Consider the following 25,569-nt stretch of genomic DNA (forward strand, 5'->3'; position numbering starts at 1 on the left):
TCTACCTGTCCTTCTTTCATCAGGTCAATTTTGTCTTCGAAGTTTCTATTACTTACCGATAAAATAGTTCACAGATCAAAGGCAAGGCTCTAGAAACCAAAAAGATTCCATTCCTCTTTCACTTCTTCAAGGATTAGCTAAAGATACTCTCAGTACCGAGTATTTAAAATTTGTTTGTGACAAAGAGAAACACAACTGAGACACAGGAACCAAGGATTCACTTTGTGAGTCACCAAAGTGCTTTATTTTGTAAAGCCCGGCTCACGACTGGAGTGTATTGTTAGCACTAGAAGATACAAGGCAAACTTCCTCGTTCTGTCCAGAGTTTATCAACAGAAATGAGTGACAGACTGTTACAGACAAAAATAAAGCAGTTTGTAAACTTCTAAAAGCATACACAGATTGGCCACAAAGGAAAGAGTTACTAAAATAATGTATGTGTACCTTGTTTTCACTTCAGGGTCTCTAGTCTGCAGTCTTGAATGGAAGGAACCATAGTAAACTTCAGAAGACTGAAACTGACCTACTGCCAGAGTTAGTGGTGGTGGTGGTGGGGAACCAAATCACAGTGTTGGTTAATTTTAACACATCGAATACAGATTTGTACAGCTATGTTACAGAGGTGTTAATATCATCTGTTGAAGATAACAAATCCATGTAAAGTCAGTGGATAGTAGTAGGGATGGCGGTGCTCCTGATTTACAAAGATACCGAGAAGTGAACCCACACACCTTGGGCACAATTGCAATCTGGGTAGCCCTGAAGTAAAGTTACTGGAAAAGGCAGTATGGCAGGGGGATTTGTTGAGTTCTAAGTAGTTACCGAAGGGTGGGTTTTTTTTTTTTCCTTTACTAAGACTGCCTACAAAAATCATCTCATGTTTTAAACAAAGTACTTCAAAGGCACAGCTTCAGCGCAGCGTGTAAGTTGATAATCTACTCTAAGCATGTCTAATATTTTAGCTTGACGCCTTTCAGAAAATGCAGGAAGGTGGGTAAATACATGATCGATGTTTGAAATTTATAACCTGATTAAACACAATCAGCACAGTTTAGGGCAATGAACTTACATAACTAGATTTGGGTTAAATCTCTTTTTAAAAAAATCATTAGGTTGATAAATGTACATCTAGAGGAAACTGAACAATCCTTTCCCCTTTATTGTAACAGACTGTCTATCATATACTTTGAATAAAACATTTTCATTTGAAAACATGACTGCAGGATACATCTCAAAATATGACAAACATTATTTTACCTATACTGTAAAATGACTTTACATGTAAACTTCAAAAATCACATGCTGTACATTAAATTTTTAGATTCAAAAATATCCCTGTTTTCCTAATAATGTAAACAGTAAAACTGAAAGTTTCAGTTAAAGGGACAATTCTAAGAAAACACCACTGTTGAAACAGTGGTCAAACATAAACATCTTATAACTCAGATTTGCATTCAGTAACAGAATTGAGTTTTAACGCTTTGTCCCACAGTGGGAGATGTAGAGACCATTGCCCCAAACTATGCACTTTTCAGGTAAGCTTTATTTTTATTTTGTAGCATTAATTCCTATACTGCAATGTAAGGGTGACAATGAAGAGGCTCCAGGCAAGAAAAGAGAAGTAAGCAGTTTTCCTGGACATATTTACTGAGGTGAAAATGTACAGACAGAGTCACTGGGGCTTCAACTCCTTGTTGGAGGAGGGGTGGCTATTCGGGGACACCTAGGATCCTGACACTGTGTGGCGACAGAAGCCTGAACCAGTGCACACCCAGACGCCAGCATTCTTCCGTCCATTGCCGGGGGCTCGGTTACAAGTACGAAGGAGTGTCTGCGTGCAGGGTGGAAGTGTGACATTCGCAGTTAAGTTTTTTCCTTTTAATCATCATCATTATTATTATCTTCATTATTATTATCTTCATTATTATTATGAATACTGTCTCACATCTTTCAACTCAAAAAAATAAACTGATCCACAGTTTATCGTGTGATGCCTAGTGGCCGCTCTGACATGCAACTCCTCCTCCCCCACCCCAACATATGCTCACTCATTCATTCATTCATTCGGCCACAGCTGGAATCAGAGGGTTCCTGTCATAACACATTCTGACCGAAGCTGATCAGTTTTAATTAACTATTAATTATTTTAAAATGTGCACGCACGCGCACACGCTCACATACACACACGTCAGAAATAGCTAGAACGATGCTGGGAAATATCAGGTAGCTGTTAAAAGCGCGTAGCCCCCAAATCAGTCATCTTGGCCTGAAGATGTAAACAAGGAGGTTTGCTTCCTGCAAGATGAGTGCTGCATTGAGTTTGGTTTTCACTTTTCCTACACCAAAGCCACCTCTGTCCTTCCCATGCTCCTGTCCGTCCAAGGCTGTGCGGGAGGTTACGTCAAAATGTGGCCAATAAAGTCCAAAAAGCGCTTTGAATACTGTTCAGGGTTCACGGTCGAGATCTCTGCTCCAGCCTGGGCAGTTTGAAAGGAAAGGAATATTGACATAATGTTTATAATTTCCCCAAATGACTGTTCATTATCTACAGCTATTTCTATTGCAGCTAAATATTAAGCTAACAATTTTCAAATCGATGCAGCCTCTGCTCTTAAAACCCAACTCTTGGCTGTTGGGGCAGAATAATCAAGGTTCTGATGAATCTGTGTCTGAAAAGGAGGGAAGGGCGGCAGGAGCACCAGATGCTGTTGTCACAAGTGCTGTGACTGCTGCAACTTAAAAATAATCACCTTAGCCACAAGGGATGCTCGTACCAAACAGTGGCATCTGAGTGCCCTGCATTAAGAAGCCACAGGGACAATTCTTTTACTGTACAAGGCAGACTGGAGACTCCTGCAGAGTGACATAAACATAAACAGGTGGAGAAAGGGAAACCCTGATGACAATGACTTCAGGATTGTGTTAATTTTTCAGGACCCTCTTACTCTACGACAGAAATAAGTGCTTTAGTCCTCAAAAACAAAGGGTGACAATAGCTTGAACAGGTTCTGGGGCAGCTGCTCCAGGCTCTTTCCTGGCACTTCACCAGGTAGACACAACACTGCTGGCTGCATCTCCCCCAGAGGGAAGGGCTGGTTCCTTGGCAGCAGTACAGAGGTGCCACTGTCCCCCCTTCACAGAAACCTGTGCTGAGCAAGGAAGCCTGGCCCCCTGCAGAAGTGCAGTGGGGGTGGGGGGGGGGTCTGCTATTATTAAATGCACAGTGCTGGCCACACACTCAAGGTAGTTACTAACCAGCTTCCTGAGCTGCCAAGGGTGAGACCAGAGTGTTACTAAGTCACCAGGTGCTATTTTTAGACACCCGTGTTACAGAGGAACTCGTAATTGCCATGCCTGGGCTGCTGGGGTCTCCATGGAAGAGCCCAGGCCTTGAAGGCAGAGAACGGTCCCTGACAGCAGGTCAACACAACATTCCTTTGCTAAGAGTAATGTCTTGGTCTTGACCACGATTTTAGGCCATGTGGTATATCATGGAGCTGAACTGGCAACACCGGGGAGACTAACAGGAAGCCATGCTTGTTATGGCCCCCTCTAGTTTCATATCTTGTATAATATGGGAAGAACCATGTACAGAGCCATGTGCCCGGTGTCTGGCCTAATCACCTCGTGTATCCCCCCCATAAAACCCCATCAGCAAGGCATTAGGACCCCTTGATTGGCTGAGGGAACAGAAGCTCCAAAAGTGTTTCCTTAAGGCCATACAAGCAGAAAAGGTGAAACAGGGATTATGCCTGAGATATGTATTTCCAGTATACCCATGGCTTTCAACCAGAGACGAGCAACCGAATTATCATAGGGCCTTCTGAAGACCCTGCCCTCAGCCTCCTGAAGTGGACTCAGAGCCAGGGAAAGGGCGGTACGTAGCCTGAAAATGGTGCTCCAAAGTTCCGAGGCCAGCTGTCGGGGGAGCACTTGGTCTGTGCTCTGCACACGGCAGGTACAGCACAGCTGTTGACAACGTGACTGAAGTGTCTCACTGGCAAAGGAATATGGCTTTAGGCTGGTTCCATTTCTGGAATGACAGCCTGTTTGACTTTAAAATAGAGAAAAAGAGCCTTTATTGAGTTGGTTGGCTCTGGTGTATCTTGGTTAGCGCTACATAGTCTATGGGAGGAGCCTCTCCCTTCAGCCCTGACAAACCAGGGCCCAGTTCACCTGTGGGGGACCGGCTCTATGACTTCTGGTACACCTGCAAAGCCAAAACAGATCCTTGCAATACAAGTGCAACATGGATACCCAGCGAGTTGTGAAGCTCAGCCAGGCAGGTGGGGTGTACTGGCAGGGCTGGGTGCCAGGCCGGGCCTGGGCAGGCATCCCATCTTTAGCACTTCCTAGTTATGGGGCCCCGGCAGGTTACTCCTGAAGCTGTCTTCCTCAGTTTCTCCAACTGACAAAAGGGGATACACTACTATTTCCCTCACAGGCTTGTCATAGAGATCCAACAAGTCAACATACGCCTAGAATAGTGATAATTCTGAGCAATCATGAAAAACGTGAGAAATTAATATTACTAAACTTTGCTCTTGCACATAAAAGATTTCTGTGATAGAAAAAAAATATAATTCACTGTGAGAAAAGCAATATAATCCTGTATATTTGGGAAGGAGCTTAAGCAGAGAGCTCTGAACATTTCACTAATAACTTTTCATTATCTGAACATTAAAACACTTTACCATCAGCATTTTAATTAACATTTGGAACATTTTTCAAACAAAAATGAATGCGTACAGTATTCTAGGGATGCCCTGGCTATTAATATCAGCAGTGGGTAAAAAGATGAGGCGCAGCCCCGTTAAAGCGACTCGCCAGAAGCCACAGGGAGTCATGGTACGAGCAGTGGCGTCTGTTGGTGCTGCGTCTTGCACTCAGAGCATGACTCCCCACAGGGAAGAAGAATCACTAACGGACTTTGAATGGCTTAGTAGAAAGGAGTGGTCCCTGCATTACAGACAACGTCAAGGACCCAGTAGAGAGAGAAGGAAACAAACCTGAGATACTTACGCCATGTTTAACAGTTTTTGCAGCGTGGGCAGCTTTCTTTTTTGCATCATAATGAGTAAGAATGTCAATAATCGCCATGAAATACACCTCTTTCCTAGGAGAGTCTGCAAAGGCACGAGAGCAGTGACTGTGGGACACACGACAACAGCTGGAAGCACGAGGGCTGCAGAGGGAGGGAGAGGCTGGGCCAGTACATGGAAGGGGTCCAAGGACAGATACCACGTAATTCCTGCGTTTCCCTGCTAAACAGACAGCTGACTCCCTACCCCATCCTCTTTCAATTTAGAAAGTTAAACAAACAAAAAGTTAAAAAAAAAAGAACATCATAACCCCAGGATATTAACAGTGGATGTCCAAGGATCACGTGTTTTTATTTTTAGTTAATCTGCTTTTTCTTTAATGATTGTGTATGGCTTTGGTACAAAGAAAAACACTATTTGTAAAATACTCCATAAAACAAGTAGAACTAATCATGCTCCATTAATCCTTTTCTACCATTAGATATACTGTTCATAGTTAATTCCCACTGGATATAGTATCAAACTGGATAAAGGCACATATCATCACATCACATATCTATTTTCTATATGTTTCCAAAAATGTGATGCTGTTTCTACTACAAACAGTAAGAAAAGTACATTTGACTACATCTAATTTTCTGTGTTGAAGAAACAATTTTGGTGAGCAAAATAAAAATAGAACAAAACATAATTTAAACTCATTTGTTTGCTAGGCCATCTGAGATTTTAAAAAACAAAAAAACCCCACAATGATTACCTACACTTTATTATTCAAAAACCAAGAGGCTGCTTTTATCATGTCACTAATATATTTTGTTTTCTTCATGGAAAAGCAGCTAAGACAGAATGTAATAGTCCTTCAAATATCTAGTAACCTAGATATTCTACATTAAGATTGGTCTGACTCTAGAGAAGAGGGCACAGACCACATAGTGGGGGGGGGGATGGCAGGGGACAGACAAAGCAGCAGGTCAGAGATTCTCATCTGCACAAGAGGGCCCAGCCTCAGTGCCCCTGAGACGGAAAGGGCTGTTGGTGACGATGCACCCGCCCTACAAGATGGCCACATGAGGGTCACAGTGGACCACATACATGTGCCTAGCTCAGGACAGATTTATGATACTTCTGACTTAGATAAAAGAGAAAACAGCTAAGAAAAAAATATATTTCAAAACATTTCTTATATGTATTACCTATATTTACATGTGTGTATGTGTGTATATGTATATGTGTGTTGTATATATAAAATAATTTGTGGTTTCACTCTATTCCATCACAAAACTCAAGGACCTCATCACATTATACTTCAAAACCAGAGATCACAGTTCCTTTAACATGCTCTTGTCCCCAAATCAATTTATTTGGACCCTGGAGAATGAGTTGTGCAGGGCGGCACACTCGCAACTGGGGTTACGATTACTGTAGAGAACTATGCAAAAACCAAACCATTTTGTATGGAAAGTGCAGCGATGGTGACTGTGCTTACTTTCATGGCATTTAATTCCATAAACATCAATGTTCGGGTCGAACTCCCCCGGAGCCAAAGGTGGCGAGCTGTTGAGCGTGTTCCCGGGACTGTCGGGAGGGGTGCCCACGGGATGGGTGCCGTCACTCTCCCCCTCCTCCTCCCCGTCGTGCTCTTCACACTCCACCTCGTCCTGCTCGGCCCTCTCCACATCATGAATTCCCACCAACAGGCTGTAGTCCATGAGCTTGAGCTGGGCAAGAAACTGCGGGGGAGGGGAGGGAGTGACACAAAAACCAAGATTTGAAGAATGCAAGCTCAGGAGAACACACATTGGGGAAGACTGCAGGAGAGAGGTGCATGGGAGCCCGTCTGATGATGCTCTCACGCTCCCAGGCAGTTTCTGTCACTACATGCACAGCCTCACACTTGGGGCTGGTTCAGAGCTGGTATTATGTTCCCTGGAACACGAAGCTGGAGGCTGAGAGGTGTGCATTTATCACATGGAGGCTGGATGACACCATGGAGCAGGAAACATGACTGGCAAGAAAGAGACCCACCTGGAGGGAGGGAAGAGGTTTCTCCCAACAATTAAGACTGGCTAATGGGAAAAACCAGGGACCTCCCATGTAGCTTCCAGCAGAGTCTCTTAGAACAGTTTGTGAAAGTCCTTGGAAATTCAGCACACTCTGAGGAGGAGATTATTATGCTGTCCATCACGAATACGTGAAAGCCCAAATGTCCCATCAACGAGCAAATGCACTGTGTCAGCGCTCTGGTGAGCAATGTGGTCCTTCTGTCCCAGTCCAGTTTCCCCCATTGAAGCAGGGGACAATGCTGCCGAAGGGGCTCTGCTCCCCAGGAGGACCGCCGACCCAGGATTCCTGTCCTCTCTCCCTCTCTTGGTCCAGCCACGGCTACACTGTAATGTGGGACAAGACCTGGCTCTATGCGTTTGGCTACTCCTGTCTGCCAAGTTCTTTTTTGATTTTTCAGGTCGGGATTTATTTTTTGTCCTTTCCTTTCCTTTCCTTTTAAGTAGATGCACCCAAACATATGGCCTTAAGCACAATGTTCTAATTGATCCTCAAAATGTGCATGGTGCGACTAAGTGCAAACCGCAGCAGCCCATCTGCTGGCTGGAAGTAAACGGCTCCCTCAGCCCCCCGGCTCTGCACAGGGTCCAGTTCATTCTGACCCCGGGCTTGGGTCCGAGAAGGCGCGTGGCCCTGACTCCTGGAGAACTCGGTGCACCCTCGCTCAGAGATGCGGAGCAGCTGATGGCCCCCGGACTACTCTGATAGAACTTAGGAAGTGAACTTCCTTACGCTAAGGGCAAGCGTATGCAATTATAGGTCTTGAAGTTCTGGCAGAAAATGAATTGAGGTCAATTTGCTGAGACCTGCAGAGCCATTTCTTTTTCCTGAGCCTGTGGGGAAGCAGCTCTGTCTTAGAGCTGGAAAAGAAGCGAGAAGCCACTTTCTGTTATGGAGGAGGAGGAGGGGACCTCTGGGCACACAGTGTCCCGCCCTCCAGCTGTTTCCCTGACACCGTCAACCCCCCCCCCCCAGCACGGGGCCTGCTCTGCTCTTTATCCCTCCGTAGCTCCCATTTAGTTGCTTTCCCACCATGAGTCCCCCGTGGCCGGGCTAAATCCCATTTGTTTTGAGATCAGAAAGCAGAAATGACACAAATCTTATATTCAGGTATTTAAGCAAGGCAGGAGAAACCTGTTTATTTAAAAATATATAGAAGTAAACCCCTCACTTAAACAGAGTGCAGAGCTCACCCACACACCTCGAATCAGTGTTCTGGCCCCAGAGGGACAGGAAGCCGCCTGCTCTCGTGGCTTCCCCCCACCCCCCATTACAACAGTCACAGCAACCAACTCCACTTTCCACCTCCCTCACCAGACTGTCTTTCCAGTGGGCAAAGGCTGCTGCTCTTCAGGGGCCAGGCAGCCACTGGGCTGCAGGCTGCGCCTGGCCGGGGATATGTCCACACTGGTGGCCTCTGCACCCCAACTGTGGCTGCGAGAGGAAGCACCGTGGTGAAATGCTGCTCGAATCTTTACCAACATGGTGCCCGCCACCCAGCCTGGAGCTGGGCAACCTGCTCTGCTTTACATGGGCCCTGCCTGTGGAAGAGGACTAACTAAGCACCACGGGGACAGCTGACCCGGCACAGGACAGGGTCTGGGATGTCCCTGGGAGACAGCGAGCAGGCTCAGATCAGAGGAGGGAAGAGAACACAAAGCCTCAGAGGTAAGGGGTGAACTTGAGAGCCTGCACAGAGCCTGAGCTCTCTGCACTGGACCATGCTGCCCCTCGGGCTACGTGAAAGCAGCTCTTCCCAAATCATGTCACTAACAACCCCAGAAGGAAGACAATGAGTAAAACAAAGTCAACAGGTTTCCAAGGAGGAGGAGGGCCTCCCATGTTAACAAGCTCTGTGTCTCCAGAGGGGTCTAGGGCCCGCCAGCATGCCTCACACCATGTGACAAGGGCCCTGCTCCCCCTCTGGAGCGGCCTGGGCCTTGTGTTCTGGAGGCCTGCAGGGAACACGCTGCATGAGAAGGGCCGCTCGGGAGGCAGGGCCAGTGGGTGCTCGCTGCGCCCTACCTCTGTCCCAGGTGCTGTTCCAAGGCCTCCAGGGGCCGTGCCTGCGGCTGGGCTCAGCCTCTCAGCTCCTGGAGAAGCGGGGTAGGGTATCTTTTGTCTCCTCCACTGTCCCTTCCCACACCTAGAATGATACCTGGCCCTGGTCCCTTTATTTAAAGTCTCTGTGGCCTCCCCTGCTTCCCGAAAGCCACTCCAGGAGTCAGGGGTTGGTGGTGGGGGCACTGTTGGAGGCACCAAGTTGCCAGGTGGCCAACATCTGCCCCAAGTCCAGGGGTGCTGGTGGGTGGTTGGTGGGTGGGGACTTAGCTAGGTGGGCCCTGCTCAGAGGTGAAGACTGGGTGCTGCCTGAACATGCCCCTCTAATCCTCTGGAAAGGAAAGATGTTTTCAAAATGCAAATTTGATCATGACATGACCCTGCTAAAACCTTTTGATGGTGTCCCATTTCTCACAGGGCAGAAATAGAACTCTCACATGGCCCAGGAGGCCTGGATAGCTTGGCCCCACACCCATCCCACCTGTGCCCAGGTACCTCCTCCTGAACCTGCTCAGCTGTAGAGGCACCTGCTCAGGGCAGCACAGCCCCAGAGTACGGGCACTTACAGCACTGTGTGCTCCTCCTCAGTGACACTGGGCTGGCCACACACTCATTCTGGTAGAGTTTCTGAGTAACTTCTCTTTCCCGACGCAGCAGCGCCACCAGGGCTGTGGCTGTGGTGGGCTCCCAGGTACTCGGCATTTGCTGAACTAGAGAATGGGACACCTGCTACATCTTCCCCACCCCCCCCAACTCTCCCCAATTCTCCCCAACCCACTTCCTCCAGGAAATAACCACCAATACCAAATAAAAGCAAAGAACAAAGTGACATCGAAAACCTGTGTTCGAGGCTACAAGAGGCAGCACCTCAGGGAAGCACAATGAGACCATGTGCAGCCTCTCTGCACTCGCGGGAAGGGAATCCTCCTTTAGCAGGGAAGTCTACTGTTTGACCTTCAGATGGTTGACCCTCAAATACACTTTCAAGTGTGCCTTATGCACAAAAAGCAGGGGCTGCCTGTGATTAATTTGCTGAAGGTCAGGCAGGGAAGGGCTGATGGGGGGCTGGTCAGCGGCACAAACCAGGTGGGTCTCCAGGCCCACGTCCTCCCCGTCTGGGCCGCCTCAGGCCTGTGGTCAGACCACTGCCTGGGCTTGTCTTCCAGCGAGGAAGAAATAAAGGTGCACTTAACTCCTAGTGCGACCCACCAACCCATCAGTGAAATGAAAAACGTATTTCTAGGTGAGAAGCTGTTCTGACATGCCCAAGAAGATGGAGGAAACCAACTGCAGCCTGATGGGCATGATACACGTTCACACATCTGTGAGCCTGACATGGAGACGGAAAAGATGAAGCACAGCACAGTTAAGAATGCAGGTTTTACTGACGAAGGCACCCTGTCTATTCTTCTTTAAAATTTCAGATAATCTTAAAAACAAAAAGTATAGGTTTTGGAGTCAGCTGGGAGATGGAGTCTTGTTTGTCTCACTTTCTGGCTCTATGCCCTGATTCATTCACCTCTCTGCACCTCGGTTTTTCTAACTTCAAAATGGGACAATACCACTCACCTCACGGGCAGGTGGAAAGGATAAAAAGAGACAATATGGCCGAGGCCTAAAGAACACGGTGCCTGACATGTAGAGACGACAGAGAGGGGACCAAGCCTCTGCTATGGGGTCTGCACCCAGCTAATGTTAGGAACTCAGTATATATTTGCTGCTTTTTTGTTTATCCCTTGAAGCTTCTAACTCAAATGTATTAATTTTTTAAGAACATAAGATTTCGAAGCATAAAGAGTTTTAAGTTTTCAGGTCCCCTGCTTTTCTTTCTTTCCAACTTCCTAATAATTACCTGCCAGAGCTGTGACCCACCTCTTTTTCCCTCAGAATATGCCATCTAATCTAATTCCTGAATAACGAATTCCTCGCTAAGTCAAGAATCCTGTCACAAATTCTTCCAGAAAACTAGGTGGCAAAGGAGCAATTAATAAACTATCCCTCACCATAGTTTTAAATTAACTTTATTTGCTAACTTTATTAACACCTCTGTTGTACTGAATTACCACCTCCTAACACATTGGTGATGTAGAATGAAAACTCCTGTCAGCCCCGTTTAACAGTTATACTTTTCTTGTTAAAAAATGATAACAATCTTCCTATGGAGCATTTATCAGAAAACAGTCTCCATGGTGCTCTCACAAACGTTTTTAACTTGCGTTTGATGTCAGAGCCAGTAGGAGCGTGGCCTGTGCGGCCTCAGGTTCCACTCTGAAGGCAGTAGCTGTGTGCCTCTGAGCAGATTCCACAGCGTCTCTGGACTGGGCTTCCTCGTCCATCAGAATGGGATGGTAACAGTAGCTACCCTTGAGGAGCTGATTTAAGAATGAAGATACAATGACTGCAGGCAAGGATTTGGGCTCTTTGTGCTCCACAAATGTTGGCTGCCACAACCCCACTACTGCCACTGCCTTAGCCCCTCTCACATGTGTCCATGGTTGGGACAATGAACATGAGATGCCCTGTGCTGGGGGCGCTCCTGGGCACTGCAGAGAAAGCACAGTTTTGCACTGTGGGGTGCACAGATCTCAGTGTGAGCCATGAGAGATCAAGGTGACTCTCTCCAGGGTTGGGGTCAGAGGTGACAACAAGGTCAGAAGGCAAAAGTGACTTTTATTTTCCATAGAGCACTCCTCCCACCCCCCAAGAAAAGCATTCATGTATGTTTAGTTAGGTGCTAAGCTATCTGGACTAAAGTACCCAACTCAGCATAAAAATTGTAGAACAGAATTTCAAGTATAAAAAAAAAAGGCAAGTAGATTCTCAAATGAAAATTCCTTTCTTTTTTCCCTAAAAAAGAAAGAAAAAGATTTATTGCACTGTAATAAACTCAGATCTCCTACTTTAAGCATTAAAGAAAAACAATAACAGCAAAAATCTGCATGTAAACTCTAACAGGCCAGTCAGCTAAATTAGAAAGCATGGAACCAAGGAAAAAAGAAAACTAGATTAAATTCTAGCCTCATTATCAAGATCAAATGTCAAGCTACTTCACCATAATTACCTACTTAAAAATTTAATGATGCTTCGCTATGAATTCAAAGCTAAAGACACTGTTATCAGCCACTGAAGATATTTTCAAATGAAAGAACACTTTATGCCCTGCCTCCATTTCAACAAAACGGCCAAATGCTAGAGCCAGGCCTGGGATTAAACCATCCAGTCCTCTAGTCAACAACATTATTACAGACAACAAAAGGGCTAAGCGGATCCTTGTATAATTCAACTGTAAATCTGAACTGCTTGAGTTACATTATTTCTGGAGTCTAAATGTCACAGTGATATACAGCCAACAGAAAAAATGAAAACAATATTTTTTGACAGATCACAGATAATTCTAAGGGCTACTTCCCATAATTGCTAAAACAATATTATTCTCAGAATCAAAGATTTGTTAATCAATAAAAATCCAAAAGAGATTCATCTATGGTCATTATCAGTTAGATCAAGTTGACCCCAAAGTAAGGGAAAAAAGCTTAACTGATACGCATTTTGATAATAACCACTGGCAACTAAGGAAAAATAAATGTTCCTTAATGAAAGACGAAAGGAAAAAATGTTACGCGATAAAAGCAAACCCTTGTATCTACTTTTTTTGTAGCTGCTGTTTAAAGTAGATACTTGTACCATTCACAAATAACCAATATTTAGGTTCTAATCTAAGTGAGTATACCATGAAGGTTGAAATAAAGTAAAAAAAATTTACTAAAATAATTTATGATCTAAAAATCATTAGGCACTAACTTGGTCAGTCTGACTGTCTTGCAAGGAAAAGAGCTGTTAGAAGATTAAAAAGGAAGTTATAATACTGTTTTTGCCTTTGTGGCAAATATAATCAGATGCATGATATTCATTCTTTGGCTCTAGCCATTTTAACTGTTTTTGTTTAATGACATGAGAAGGAAAATCTTTCCACAAGATTCTAAGTAGCAGATCTGTACTGGTATGCAGGTTAGAGTACTTCAAATGGAAAAAAAAAAGTATAGACAGATGAACGAAAGTAACACCTAACAAAAACTTAGTTTGGTAATTGTCTAAATTAGAATTCTCTCTGCACTATTTCTAAAAGAATTAAATGAGGAAATACAATGGGAAAGCTGTAATGCCTTTACAAGGAAAAATGATGGGAAATTCTTAAAATGGTGTTTAAAAAGAAAACTTCGGGCTGGCCAGTTAGCTCAACTGGTTAGAGCAAGTTGTTGATAACACCAAGGTCAGGGTTCAATCTCTGTAATGGCATACTTCATTGTAGGCCAGAAGCCTATCAGAACACTGTGTTTTATTTCTCACTGCCCTCCCTCATGACTCTAGTGCCCAAAGCTGCCACTGTGCTGGTCCCATGATGTGGCAAGGCTGGCTCACTGGGCTGCATGACACTGTTTGTGGTAGCCAGTGGAGACGTTAAAGCATTAAGTGACCAAGACTGTTTACCAACACTGAGATGTGGTTTGGAGGGAAAAATGCCAATACTCTGGTAGTTTTTGAACTGCTCTGCTGTTTGTCAGAATCCAGCACTCCCCTACCCCTCCCAAAGACTGGCTGCAGTGGCAGGCCAGCCATCATGGCTGTGACCACAGACCACCCCCACCAACAAAGAAGGCAGAACCTGAGGGTGGGGACACCTTACAGAGGCACCAGGTGCTTTCTTGTGTTTTCATCTAAAGGAGGGGGCTGCTGAATGGCACACTTCTTTTTCAAACCAGGTCACATGATATGAGATATACTTGTGTAGAGCTGATTTTGATAATGTAGAATATGGCTTTTTTTGCTTGGGTTGCAGATTTAAATAGATTGTTTTAAAAGCTCCTAAACACCAACAGTGTTGACATTTATACAAGGGGGCTGTCCTTAAGTTTACTTTTCTTACCTCAACATCCTTTTTCAGTTTTTCCAGGAATACCTTCTTCTTGTTGTCATCAATATAGATCTTTTGGCCCTCATTAATGAAATCATTATCCTTTAAAGTTGGCAGTTCTTTGGCCTAAAATAAATGAGAAAAATAAAGAGAAAGCTTGAATAAAATCTAAACCACATGTACACCTTCCAACCCTGGATATTAAAGTGTGCCCCGTTCACTGCAGGGTCTTACCCAAGGGAATGACGTGTGAGGAAGAATGAAATACCAAGGGGGCGCCAGTGAGCGGTGACTGCGGGACGCACTCCCACTAGGAATGGAGGTTGGAAGTACTCCGTACTTACTACAAGGTTTTCTGTAACATATTTCATGCTTTTTATAGGCATGAACCTGATTGCTTTCTTAGACTCACTTTCTTATAAGAAGTCTTCTAAGTATAGAATTTGTATTCTTGGAATTCTGTCAGAAATCCTCCATTTTCTAACTGGTGTAACCCAACTCGACCCCTCCCCTCACTTCTGGGTAGCCTTTGCTATCACATTGAAAGTAACATGTCATGTTGTCTCACAAAAGCCCCGTTCATAATCATATCTACTGCCTGAGTCAGAGAGAACATACAGCCAGAGGCTGGCCATCTGCCCTTTCAAACCCTCCTGCTCACCACTCCACCAGGAAGGAATTCCTCCTCTCATTTGGACAACGTGAAAGAAAAAATGTCTTGTTGTCTTGTTAGCATAAAATGCATTAAGATGAGAAGCTCTACCCTTTGAAAATAAACAAGAGGGTGAGCTGGCAAGTAAACTACTTACTCCAACCAACACCAAGTAATGGGCAACTGTCCACACGTGGGTCATGAGCAGAACAACTTTCACGTGTGCTGCAGCATATAGGCTAATACAGGTGTATAGTTTTACAATCATGTGGATTATTCTATTTAATTTCATGCAACCTGCATTCTGGGAGCGTTCAAAACCGATTAACCCCCTCCACACCCTCCCCCTATTTCAGCTAGCCATAGTGTATTTCTTCCAGTTGAAAGGAATGCAGCATAATATACTGCCTTTCTTTGTATATTAATGAACTCTGAATGGTCCTCTTTTCTGTAAGTGTGAACCAAATAAAAAAAACTAATCCAAGGAAAAAACATAGTCTCCTTCCTCGCCCCCTCACTGCCCCTCCCCCACTTAATCAGAGCAATAAAAAGAAACTCCCTGGGTATATTTAACTGAACCATCTTCCAAAGCGCTCGAACCGTTCTCTATCCCCTCTCATTTTATGAAGTATATAAACATATTCACATCTATCTATACACACATATACATGCACATGTATTATGCATTTCTAGGTTAGTACTATGGCTACTCATTTTAACTTTGAGAAGCGAACATTTGAACAATTTTGCAACTAGATACAGTTAGTACTACTAGTTGTACTACTAGTACAACTACTACTTCCAAAATAATTATCCTTACAAAGAAGGTAGGGTGAAGCTCAGAAATCCAAAGATTTAATTCAATAGGCAGTTATTGAATTACTGTCATGTGCAGGGATGCAAAAATGAACAAGTCAAAATTTCTATTCTAATGGGGTTTGTAATATATGGGAGAAACACATGATAGCAAGTAGGCAGAAAATTCAGGCAACATGCATATGTAAGATGCACAGATAAATAATAAGATTCTGAGGGGAGACTGATCTACTTTCAAACACTTTTATGCTAAGTCACAGAGTCTTGAGAAAATAAAAATGCAATGTCGTTCTTCATAGAAATTCAGGATAGGCCTGGTAGACTGACCCCCTAAATGTTACTAATAATTTTAACATAATCATAAAATAAAAATAAAAACCTTGAATGCCTTCATTCAGGAGATAGTACATTAATGTTAAATGTTAGAGTCAAGCACACTAGACATAAGTGTTTCTCTTCTCCCGTTAGAACTGAAAATGCAATGAAGTTTCATGGTGAATGACATGCAAGGCTATGAAGTTTAACAAAACTCACTCCGGGGGTGATGAGAAGAGAAGCCCAGCCAAAAAAGAAAATTGGGAGTGCTTTAGAAGAAAGGGTTGAAACCAGACTTACACACAAAACCAAAGGAGATGGAGAAGGGTCATGATTCTCCAAGCACACACTGGGGGTGTTTCTGGGTAACTACGTTTTGGGGAAGGGGGTGTATGTGGGTGAGGGGGGTTCAGGATTAAGATATCTGCCTCAATTCCATGACTCGTTTTATATGTGTAAGAAAAGAAGGGAAGAGGTCTTTTTTGTTGTTTTTGTGTGAATGTGAGAAACCTGAAGGCAGAGATGACAGACTACGGAAGGCAGTAAATTACACATCAGATATGTGTTTGTAATACAAGTCGCATTAATGAAAATGAATGTCACTTCAGGTTCACCCCAGCAGAATTACCTCATGTGACAGGGAAAGTATAATCATACCTCATAAAACCCTGGACACCCTGTACTATATTACTAAGCTTACTTATGAATTTCACAGGCACTAGGGACGTATTTAGATTGGATCAAGTTCAAAAAAGGGCAACCAGATTGGTTAAAAGATTTAAGGGCTTACTGAAAGGATCAAGAGGCGAAGGCGGGTCCTTGGCAGGGCAGCTGCAAAAGCAGAATCCAACACCAGTTGACAAATACCCACCTCCCAATGTCTGCTGCAAGGCGGAGTGCTTAGAAACAGCAGGGTCTGGGAGCCATGAATCCAGAGGTCCCTATCCTGGCTCCACCCCTCACTTGCCTGGGACCAGGAGCTGTTTCCTTAAGTGCAGAATGGGGCAAACAACACCACCTGCAGCAGCCTGAGGTCCTGTACTGAGCACTTTCTGTGCATCATCGCATTTACTCTTTGCAACAACCTTAACTATTATTCTTATCCACATTTTACAGATGAGGAAAGAGGTTATGCAAGTTACCTGAGGTCTCAGATCCTGGTGAGGGATGAGCTGAGATAGGAACCCAGGCAACCTGACCCTTAATCAGTCTGCTGAGTTAGAGTTGTGCTGAGAATTCAACCGAAACTGTGGGACACGTTCAAATGGTGGCTGGTAGTTGTCATCACCATTACCACCACTACCATCATCACTGTGGGCACTCAATAAACTATACAAATTTAAAACCGGTGTTACGAGTTGAAGGACTGCATACAAAATATTTGCTTTAAAAAAACTATTCCTTTTTACAAAGAACTAGATGACTAAGTAATCTGACAATGATTCACTCTCAAGAAAATCTTATTGCTTAGCTTTAAAAAAAAAAAAGAAATTCAATATATCCCTTTCATAATGAGCAACGTTTACATTAGAAACATGTCAAGTTTTTATTTTAAGCGAGGAAAACTATTATACTGTACTATGAATTAATAAACTTAATAAACTCTTGGTGTCAAATTGCCCACAAAGGCGATGTCTGCAGAACAGCACAGAATTAATTATGGGTAGCAGCAATATCTTAATGTAGCAATGTATTCTACCCTTTGCTTTATTTTATTTATTTATTTATTTTTGGCAGCTGGCTGGTACTGGGATCCGAACCTTTGACCTTGGTGTTATCAGTAACGAAGTAAATTAACTGGCAAGCTTGCCCTCTGCTCTTAAACACTGGACTCTTTGCACTTAGGAGAGTTTTCCTGCTCATAGTCACTGGGTCTGATTCTTCAGTATCCTTTCAAGTTCAGAGCAGAAACTGCCAGAGAGCGAAAGAAACCACCAGAGCTAACTACAGACAGCTCAGGAAACTTGTTGCCTGTGAACTCTCGAGGCTGGCTTCCAGCTGGAGCTCAGCAACCTTTCGGAAGCGGGAGTGGGCCATGTCATTATTTGCTGTAAATTCAGTTCTCCTGGCCAGTTTTGTGGAGGTCAGGAGCCTCTAAGCATGGTGGGGCAATTGTGGTATCACACGCTGTACTTGTTGGGAGAACACGCCGAGGGGGCGAGGCTTTGCAGGGACCTGTTCTTCCTCCCCCATCCTTTCTAGTGTGCCCAGTGCTGGACCCTGACTCTGGTCTGGGGGCCTCCAGAGCCACTCCAAGACCTTGACCAGCTGAGCCTCCTCAAGTGCAACCAACCAAATTCAGACCCAGTTCAGCACAGGGAAGGCTATTTTCTCTCTCATATGAGGTCATTCTGCTACAGTGGGTTGTACACAAAATAGCATTCACTCCCACTAATGTGACATGTAAATGCACCAAAACAGCTAAAAAGATAAGCAGAGTGACACTGTTCCCCATGCAACCTAGCTTCCCTGCTTCCGGTGTTTGGAGAAAATGAACAGGAGGAGTAATTCCCACTCTCATGCTGGCTGATGCTTGACCCCAGGTCTGTTTGGTACAGCCCAGGTTTCCACTTAGGAGATACACTGAAGCACGTGGTTATGAGCAGACTGGATCTAGGCTGCCCGCATTGTCTCCTAGCTCTTGTAATGATTAGCTGTGTGACTTTGTGCAAGTTACTTAACCTCTCTGAATCTTGGTTTCCTATCTTTAAAAGGGGATTAGCATACATAGGAGGGTTGTGAGGATGACATGAGTTCACACATGTAAAAGGCTTAAAGCAGTGCTAGCCACACGGAGCATTATATACAAACATCGTTACTGTGATTTGCTCGTAATGTTCTCAAATATGACTTAGGTATCTAGAGACAAGCTCATTGCTGATAAATGCCGAGCAAGATTTTTCTTTTTAAAAATATGTTGGCATATTTAACATTTGTGTACTAGCTGTGATATTCTGAACCAGCTGTTCAAACCTCAGTTTCCTCATCTATATAATGGGAAATTAATAATATCTATGTAACAGGGTTAGTGTTTGACACAAAACACACAATGCTTGGTAAGAACTTGCTTTAAGTTTGTTTCTTTTTTTCTTTCTTCCTTCCTGATTATTTAAATAGGTTCTTTAAACTCAGGATATTCATAATCTAAACCATGCTTAAAATTTCCTTTGTTTTCAGGTTTTGTCTGCTAGTCACAAATATCTCACATAAATTCTCCATACATTGCCTTTACATTTTGAAGACCTTTTCATTACTGCACACAAACCTAGTGTATACAAATTCAGGGTTCCTATTTCATTTTGCTATATAGGACACATGGGGGACACAGAGGATCTATTATATAAAGTACATCAAAGGTGACACTGGCAGAGGCTCTTATTTCCTGCCTGGGCAGCTCTAGCTCCATATCCTGCTCTCTAAGCCTCACTTGTGAATTCTCCTGGCTAGAAAAACCTGAGATCATCTGCAAAAGCATTCCTTCTAGGAAAACCTCACTGAAAATACTTTTTTTTTTTTTTTTAACTGAAATCCAAATGAGAATAAAACGTTGCTATATGATAATAAAAATTGGGCAAGTTAACTTCTTGGAGTAATAAAGTATCTAAGATTTATGATACAAGAGTACTTCAAAAAGTTCATGGAAAAACAGAATTAAAAGATATGAACTTTTTCAAGACCTCTTGTATTTATTAAATATATGGAATAAAATTTAATGATTTTTTATATATGGCCAAAGACAGAAATTTGTTGACTATTGTCTTACCTTAACTTTCCAGGGGTTAACTAACAGTGAGCACATTATAATAGTGGGAAATTTAGTGAATGCTATTTGCTGACTTAAAGCAAGATATCCACTAACTGAAATCTTAGGAGCCAGAAAATATGGCCAAAATACCAAGGAGTAGTGAACTCACTGGGAACATTCAACTTGCTATGAGCTGTAAAAAGAAAATTATTTCATTATAAAATTTCCCCCTTATGTAAAAAGTTTTTGGCTTCTTTTAAAGCTCACTATTATAAGCTGTCCCTCAGCAAGTGTGTATTCTTCAATAGTAAGAAACACGCTAGGTAACAATATTGGTCATAGTCAAAAATGGTGTATGTGTAACTAAGACACAAACAAACATGAACATGAGAGTCAATACACATGCTCAGCTGTCAGTGCCTGAAGATAACCAGCACAGGGATGATTTTTTTAAACGTATAAAAGCCTCTCGCTATAAATAATTACTTATTCCTTAGGGTTCAGTAAAAGACAGAAATGATCTCTAAGGACAGATTTGGCCAGAGATTTGAGATTAAGAAAGAAAAAAAATATTCGGAACAGATACAAAGTTTTGACCACTCATTTTTCAGAAATGAACATATGCCTCCGTGGCTGGCTCAGCCGAGAGAGCCCCTTTGAACGAAGACACACCAGACAGAAATTACAGAATCCTGTGGGGGCAAAGCAGACAGGACTCTGTTTGCTTCCCAGCAGAATTGGTGAAAAGGAGATAAAAAGCAAGGCCTTAAAAATTTGTTTAATATAGAACTTATTACTTAGCACCTTTACACTTAAAAATTCCAAATTACTAAGAACTTTTGCAAAATCTCTAAAAACCAAAATAAGAAAATAAATGTGTTTACCAGAAGGATTACTTGTTTCAAATTGGAGTAGCCTGTTTATGTATGTATATACATATGCTTATTTCATTAGATTCTGTGATTTGATGTGTGGCTGCTGTCATTTGTATGAAGTTTAGAAATAGTGAATATTTTAAGGTTTAGTAAAGCCAGAAATGATATAAAAATTTTGTTTTAATGAGATTTTAAAAAACCCTAATTATCTTTTAGGTGACAAAAAACATTTTCTTAAAAAAGTCACAAAAAATTTAAATCTGTATTTACAGTCAGAAACATAACTTTAAACAGAATTCAAACTAAAATAACACCGGATTTTATCATTCTACACTTCACTTATATAAAAAGAGCCAACTGTATTGAAATTGCTATTAACAACAGGAAAATAAAAAAATACATGTACTTAAAATGCACAGAATCAAAATCTATATAATACAGAGCCAAGTTTTTATTTTAATCTGGATGAAAACCTTACAGGGAAGATGAAATGCTCCTGGTCACACTTGAGCTGTTAATGCAAACAGGATTTTGGCACCAGAAGGTCTCAATGCAAAGGATAATACATATCATAGTACTCTGTGGTTAAAGCACTTGTATTTCAGAATGAAATACATTTTTGTTTGATGCACTCGTTTGGCAACTCATTAAAAAAAAGTAATTGTAAGCCTCAATGTCAAATATTGTGTCTGGTGTCCCTCTGATGGGCTGTTCCTGTGACACTTGAGCTGAATGCACAACATAAAAAATATGTACTGATTATTGTCATATGTTAGGGGCTTGTTTATGTTCCTGATTTATTTGCTATTCCAAGCTCACCTAAATGAACTTGCAAAAAAAGAATAAAACCCCTTTCACAGTGCTTGCCAAAAAACTTCATAAAAATAAAAGTCTATCGAGCTGAAAATATACTCCAGAATTATTTTTATAAGGGAGAGAATTTTAGGTAATCCTTACACTGGAGCTAGAATAAAGATAATTTGATGGAATAACATCATATATGTGTTATCAATTATGGGGTAATAAGAGAGATGCTAGAGATTTATAAAAAAATCAGTTCTGCTTCTCAAAACATCTAAGCCATAAATCTGATACACGAAAAGACAAATTAGTGAATATGGATAAAAGTAGCAAAGAAAACAGTTGTTTTCTCTCAGAAAGAACATATAGGAACCTTCTTTATTCAACACAAGCAAAATGTCTACACAAGTTCATGGCTTGGGAAATGGTCCAACAGGTCCTTAATCACTTCTAATTTCCATGATGAAAACAATGAGAACGCGACCAGCATCTACATGTAAAACTTTCATAATTTTTATTTTGAATCTGTTCGTCTATCTATAAATGTGAAAAGAGAATATACCTCAACATACTTGTGAAATAGTGCTTATAATTAAGAAGCACAGAATTGGATAAGCTTTACTGTTATTTTGCAATTTAGAACTGTGAAGCCTGGTAAGACCCAGCTGTTGGCTATTTTCCCTAAAATTCTCAAGCTAATATGTAAAAAAAGAATTTATTTCTTTTCTAAGACTGTCATACTTTTATGAACATAACTCTAAGTGGCGATATCAAAGCTGGAGAGTTTGGTCTTCTTCCACAGCTACGAAATAGGTGTTCCAGTCTGATCATCCATTGCGCAGATGTCTACGGTGGTAATCTAAGAAATGTCAAGGGGTTAAAAACTCAAGAAGTTTGCTAAATCATTACTTTATTATTTTGAGGATTATACAGCTACAGCTGCTTGGATTAAATTCAGGCCACATACTAAATTTTAGAAGCCTTCTTTCCACCCAAACTCTTTCTAGAACCAAACTAAATGAGTTGTTATCTTAAAAAAGTTATATCTAATAGCACTGCTCTGTGTGTGCTTGTAATGCTCTGAGCTAAGTTCATTTAGTGAAATAAAAATTAATCTAAGACAATTGAGAGTTTATACACTACCATAAGCCAATTAAGTCAAAAAAGCTTGAAGACTTTAATGCTGTCATCTGAGTGAAAATCTGGAAGATGCTCACAAAAGTCACACTATATGTGATCCTCTCTTTTTCACATGGCAGACTTATCAGTCAGGAAAAATTTCAAATGAATTGAAGCTTAAAAACTCCACTTCTCAGAACGCCCCTCATGGTTTACATGTAGGGCTCTTGAGGCTTGCTTAGACATCTGCTGATAGAATATAATGGTTCACAATGTTTTTTTCCATCAGTAATAACAATCACCTTAACCTGTACCTAAAACAGACAGGATTTTAGCTTAGCAAATGTCAAGCCCAGGATTTCTCCAAGTGAGATATATTGCTGAACCATATCTGTGGAGGGGTGGGGTCCAGGAAAGCTGCATTGAAAACAAGAGATTCTCACAAACACTAAAGAGTAAGGACCCATGATACAATCAAATCCTTTAACCTTACAACTGAGGACAAAGTCAAATGACCTATCCCCAAACCCCAAACTTCCATTAATGGCAGTGTCCCTAGGGCTGGGACTCATTCCCTAACCTTGTCGGGTGCCCTTTCCCCAAAGTCCCTTTTATAAAATATCTCTGGTCCACAAAGCAGATGTTGCTGGTGCTGCCTTTCATTTAAAGTCTGAGAAACAAGCCCTGTTTCTGCCCTGATGGGAAACTTCTCCCTACACATTGGGTGGCGGGATAGGAGTTCTTAACCCTGGCTGGCAATTGGAAATGATTCCCTTCCATCTTGGTGGAAAAAGGAATTTTACAGAAGGTTTAAGCATTAGTTGAAATGAGGGCCTAAAAACCTTGCCATCTCCCTTTAACTGATTATCCACCCACAGTGGAAAAGGAAGCACTTTTTTAACCAAGAGGCAAAGAAAGATTTCCAGAAGGACACACTGCTGTGCTTTTGTACCTTCTACCTTTAACTGCAGCCTGACGGACCAGATAGAGGTAGTTATTAATTATAATTTGTTACATTTTAAAGATCACAAAAGAAATGCTGGAAACTGGTTTAGGAAAGTATTTTTAGATGTAGAGGTATTAATGATTAATTCCCCTGAACCTTCAGTCAGTAATAGGTAAAATGTCAGAGACGGTGACAGTCACTTAATTGCCAGCGCAATTCACAATGTGTAAAAATCAACAAGGAGGCTTTTCGTAACCCATTATCAAAGTGTCAACAATGATTATTGCCAATATAGTTACACAAATGCCAATTGCAGGGCAGCTGTTTTCTTTCAAATGGGTTCCAGGGAGAAGGTTATGTTAAAAGGAATCTTCTTATTGTGACCCTATGACTCCATTACACAGGCTTTACTTCACCTAATAAAATCAGACATGAATTTTGAGAAGAACGGTGCAGGACGATGAACAAAATCGCATATTTGTATAAATCCCCAGGACTCTCTCTCTCTCAAGAACATGGGCTTTTAAATGAGTCAGGTCAAATCCCCCAGAAATCAAGTGAGTCCAGTTATGTTTTCTTTTACTTCCCCAGATTCCCTGCTGAGTCGCTTGCTCACTGGCAGCATGCTAGGACTGTCATTTGTAAAAAGCAGTCCGCTCAGCTATAATTACTAATTTGATGTCACACTGGAATTGCAGTGCAGCTGTGAAAAGATCGACCACCAGGGAGATTCGCATTTCACTGTCTCATTTAGAGGAGGCAAAACTGCTGGAGCCATGAATGGATGCCCTTCTATTAAAACGGAAAGAATTAAAGAATAAAACAAGTCATAGCAGCTGTCAGAATTTGACGTTTTTTTTTTTTAAAGGCCCTGTTCTGCTCTTTTTAAAAAAAATTCAAGACATCTATACATGCATGTTCTGATACTTGTTGCCATGAAAGTGATTCCATTATTGTTGGAATATAACTTCCTTATTTCCTCCAGTTCTGCCTTCATTATTATGCTAATGAAGATCACACTAATTATGTGTCAGGCTGAAATCTAAGGGATAGGACTTGTCTGCACCTATACCACTAAATATTTGAAATGACAGTTTCAAAACTTGTCATCAACAAGTTAAAAGTAGGGAAATTAAAACAGTTATAATGACTCAAATGAAAGAAAACCCAAGAAGAGTAAGAACTGAGATTACTAATTAAGCCGTGTCAATGGAGATTCTCTATGAAAATTGTTCTTTGCACCGTAAAATCATTTTGAAGGGAATATAATTATACAATGATAGCAATGAAAATAATATTCTTGTAAATCATTTGATTTCATTTATAAAATGCTAAAATGTAGAAAATAAATATTTTTAGCCTTCCCCAAGGATTTTGAGCCAGAGGTACCAGTGATTGTTTTGAAAGCATTTATAGTTTTATTTGTGAAGACAAAGAATGGCACGCTTTTTGGAAGAGTCAAAAATACTAACTGATCATAAAAAGAACACCCAAAAGTAGGGGAAAAAAGAAAGCAAATTTTCAGGACTTAAAAATCCAGTGTTTTTAAGAGTTCTGCTCTATTAATATATTTTGTTTAATTTATAACGACTTAATAAATGTTTCCAGATTATAAACAAAGTATGGTATCAGACAGAGAAGGTGCCCTATCACCAAGGCAGGTATGCTCTCCTTCTCAATTACCGATTCTTATTACCTTTACATTCTTTATCCTTAAGCTATTTCCCCTTCCCAGTGAGCATCTGTAGTATAGAAGGGTAGGGAGGGTAGCCTTTTGGAGTCTCTCCCTTCTAGTAGAGCTATCATAAACCCCAAGCCCAGAGAGAGATCTAGGGAACTGAATTCTTCCTCAGGGCAACTGTGTAGACAATTTTAAGGTTTACACAATGCAAGTGAGGTATAGTGACAAAGACTGTAGTAGAAAATGTACAAAAACATACATTTGAAATTATGTACAAAAATGCTCAAACTCCTCGAAAATGGAGGAAATATAGATTAGTTGTTTTGCTAACATAATATAAAACCAAGTAAGTTATTTTACTACTTAAAAAAAGAATGAAATGTTTTAGCACCATATTTAACTCTAAAACCATATTTTTGTCAAGGTAGTGAATTTTTCCTATTCATTTTCATGATTAATAGGATTAACATGAATATCTGATAATATGTCCTTAAGAGACAGGAGAGAGAACTCCCTAACATTTAGAAAGCAGTATGGTGTAGT

General features: G+C 41.8%; 1 protein-coding gene across 1 annotated transcript in view; it reads right to left on the reverse strand.

The window, feature by feature from the left end:
• Positions 1-260: 260 nt before the first annotated feature.
• Positions 261-25,569, reverse strand: part of PIP4K2A (phosphatidylinositol-5-phosphate 4-kinase type 2 alpha) — a 170,379-nt gene continuing 145,070 nt past the window's right edge. The window contains exons 7-10 of the mRNA XM_063099403.1: positions 14,089-14,202; positions 6,529-6,772; positions 5,023-5,126; positions 261-2,477 (exon numbers count right to left, since the gene is read on the reverse strand). Of these exons, the coding sequence (XP_062955473.1) occupies positions 2,397-2,477; positions 5,023-5,126; positions 6,529-6,772; positions 14,089-14,202 (543 nt within the window). The 3' untranslated portion in view covers positions 261-2,396. The remainder of the gene's footprint in view (positions 2,478-5,022; positions 5,127-6,528; positions 6,773-14,088; positions 14,203-25,569) is intronic.

Source organism: Cynocephalus volans, chromosome 6 (assembly GCF_027409185.1).
Source record: "Cynocephalus volans isolate mCynVol1 chromosome 6, mCynVol1.pri, whole genome shotgun sequence".
NCBI classification, from domain to species: Eukaryota; Metazoa; Chordata; class Mammalia; order Dermoptera; family Cynocephalidae; genus Cynocephalus; species Cynocephalus volans.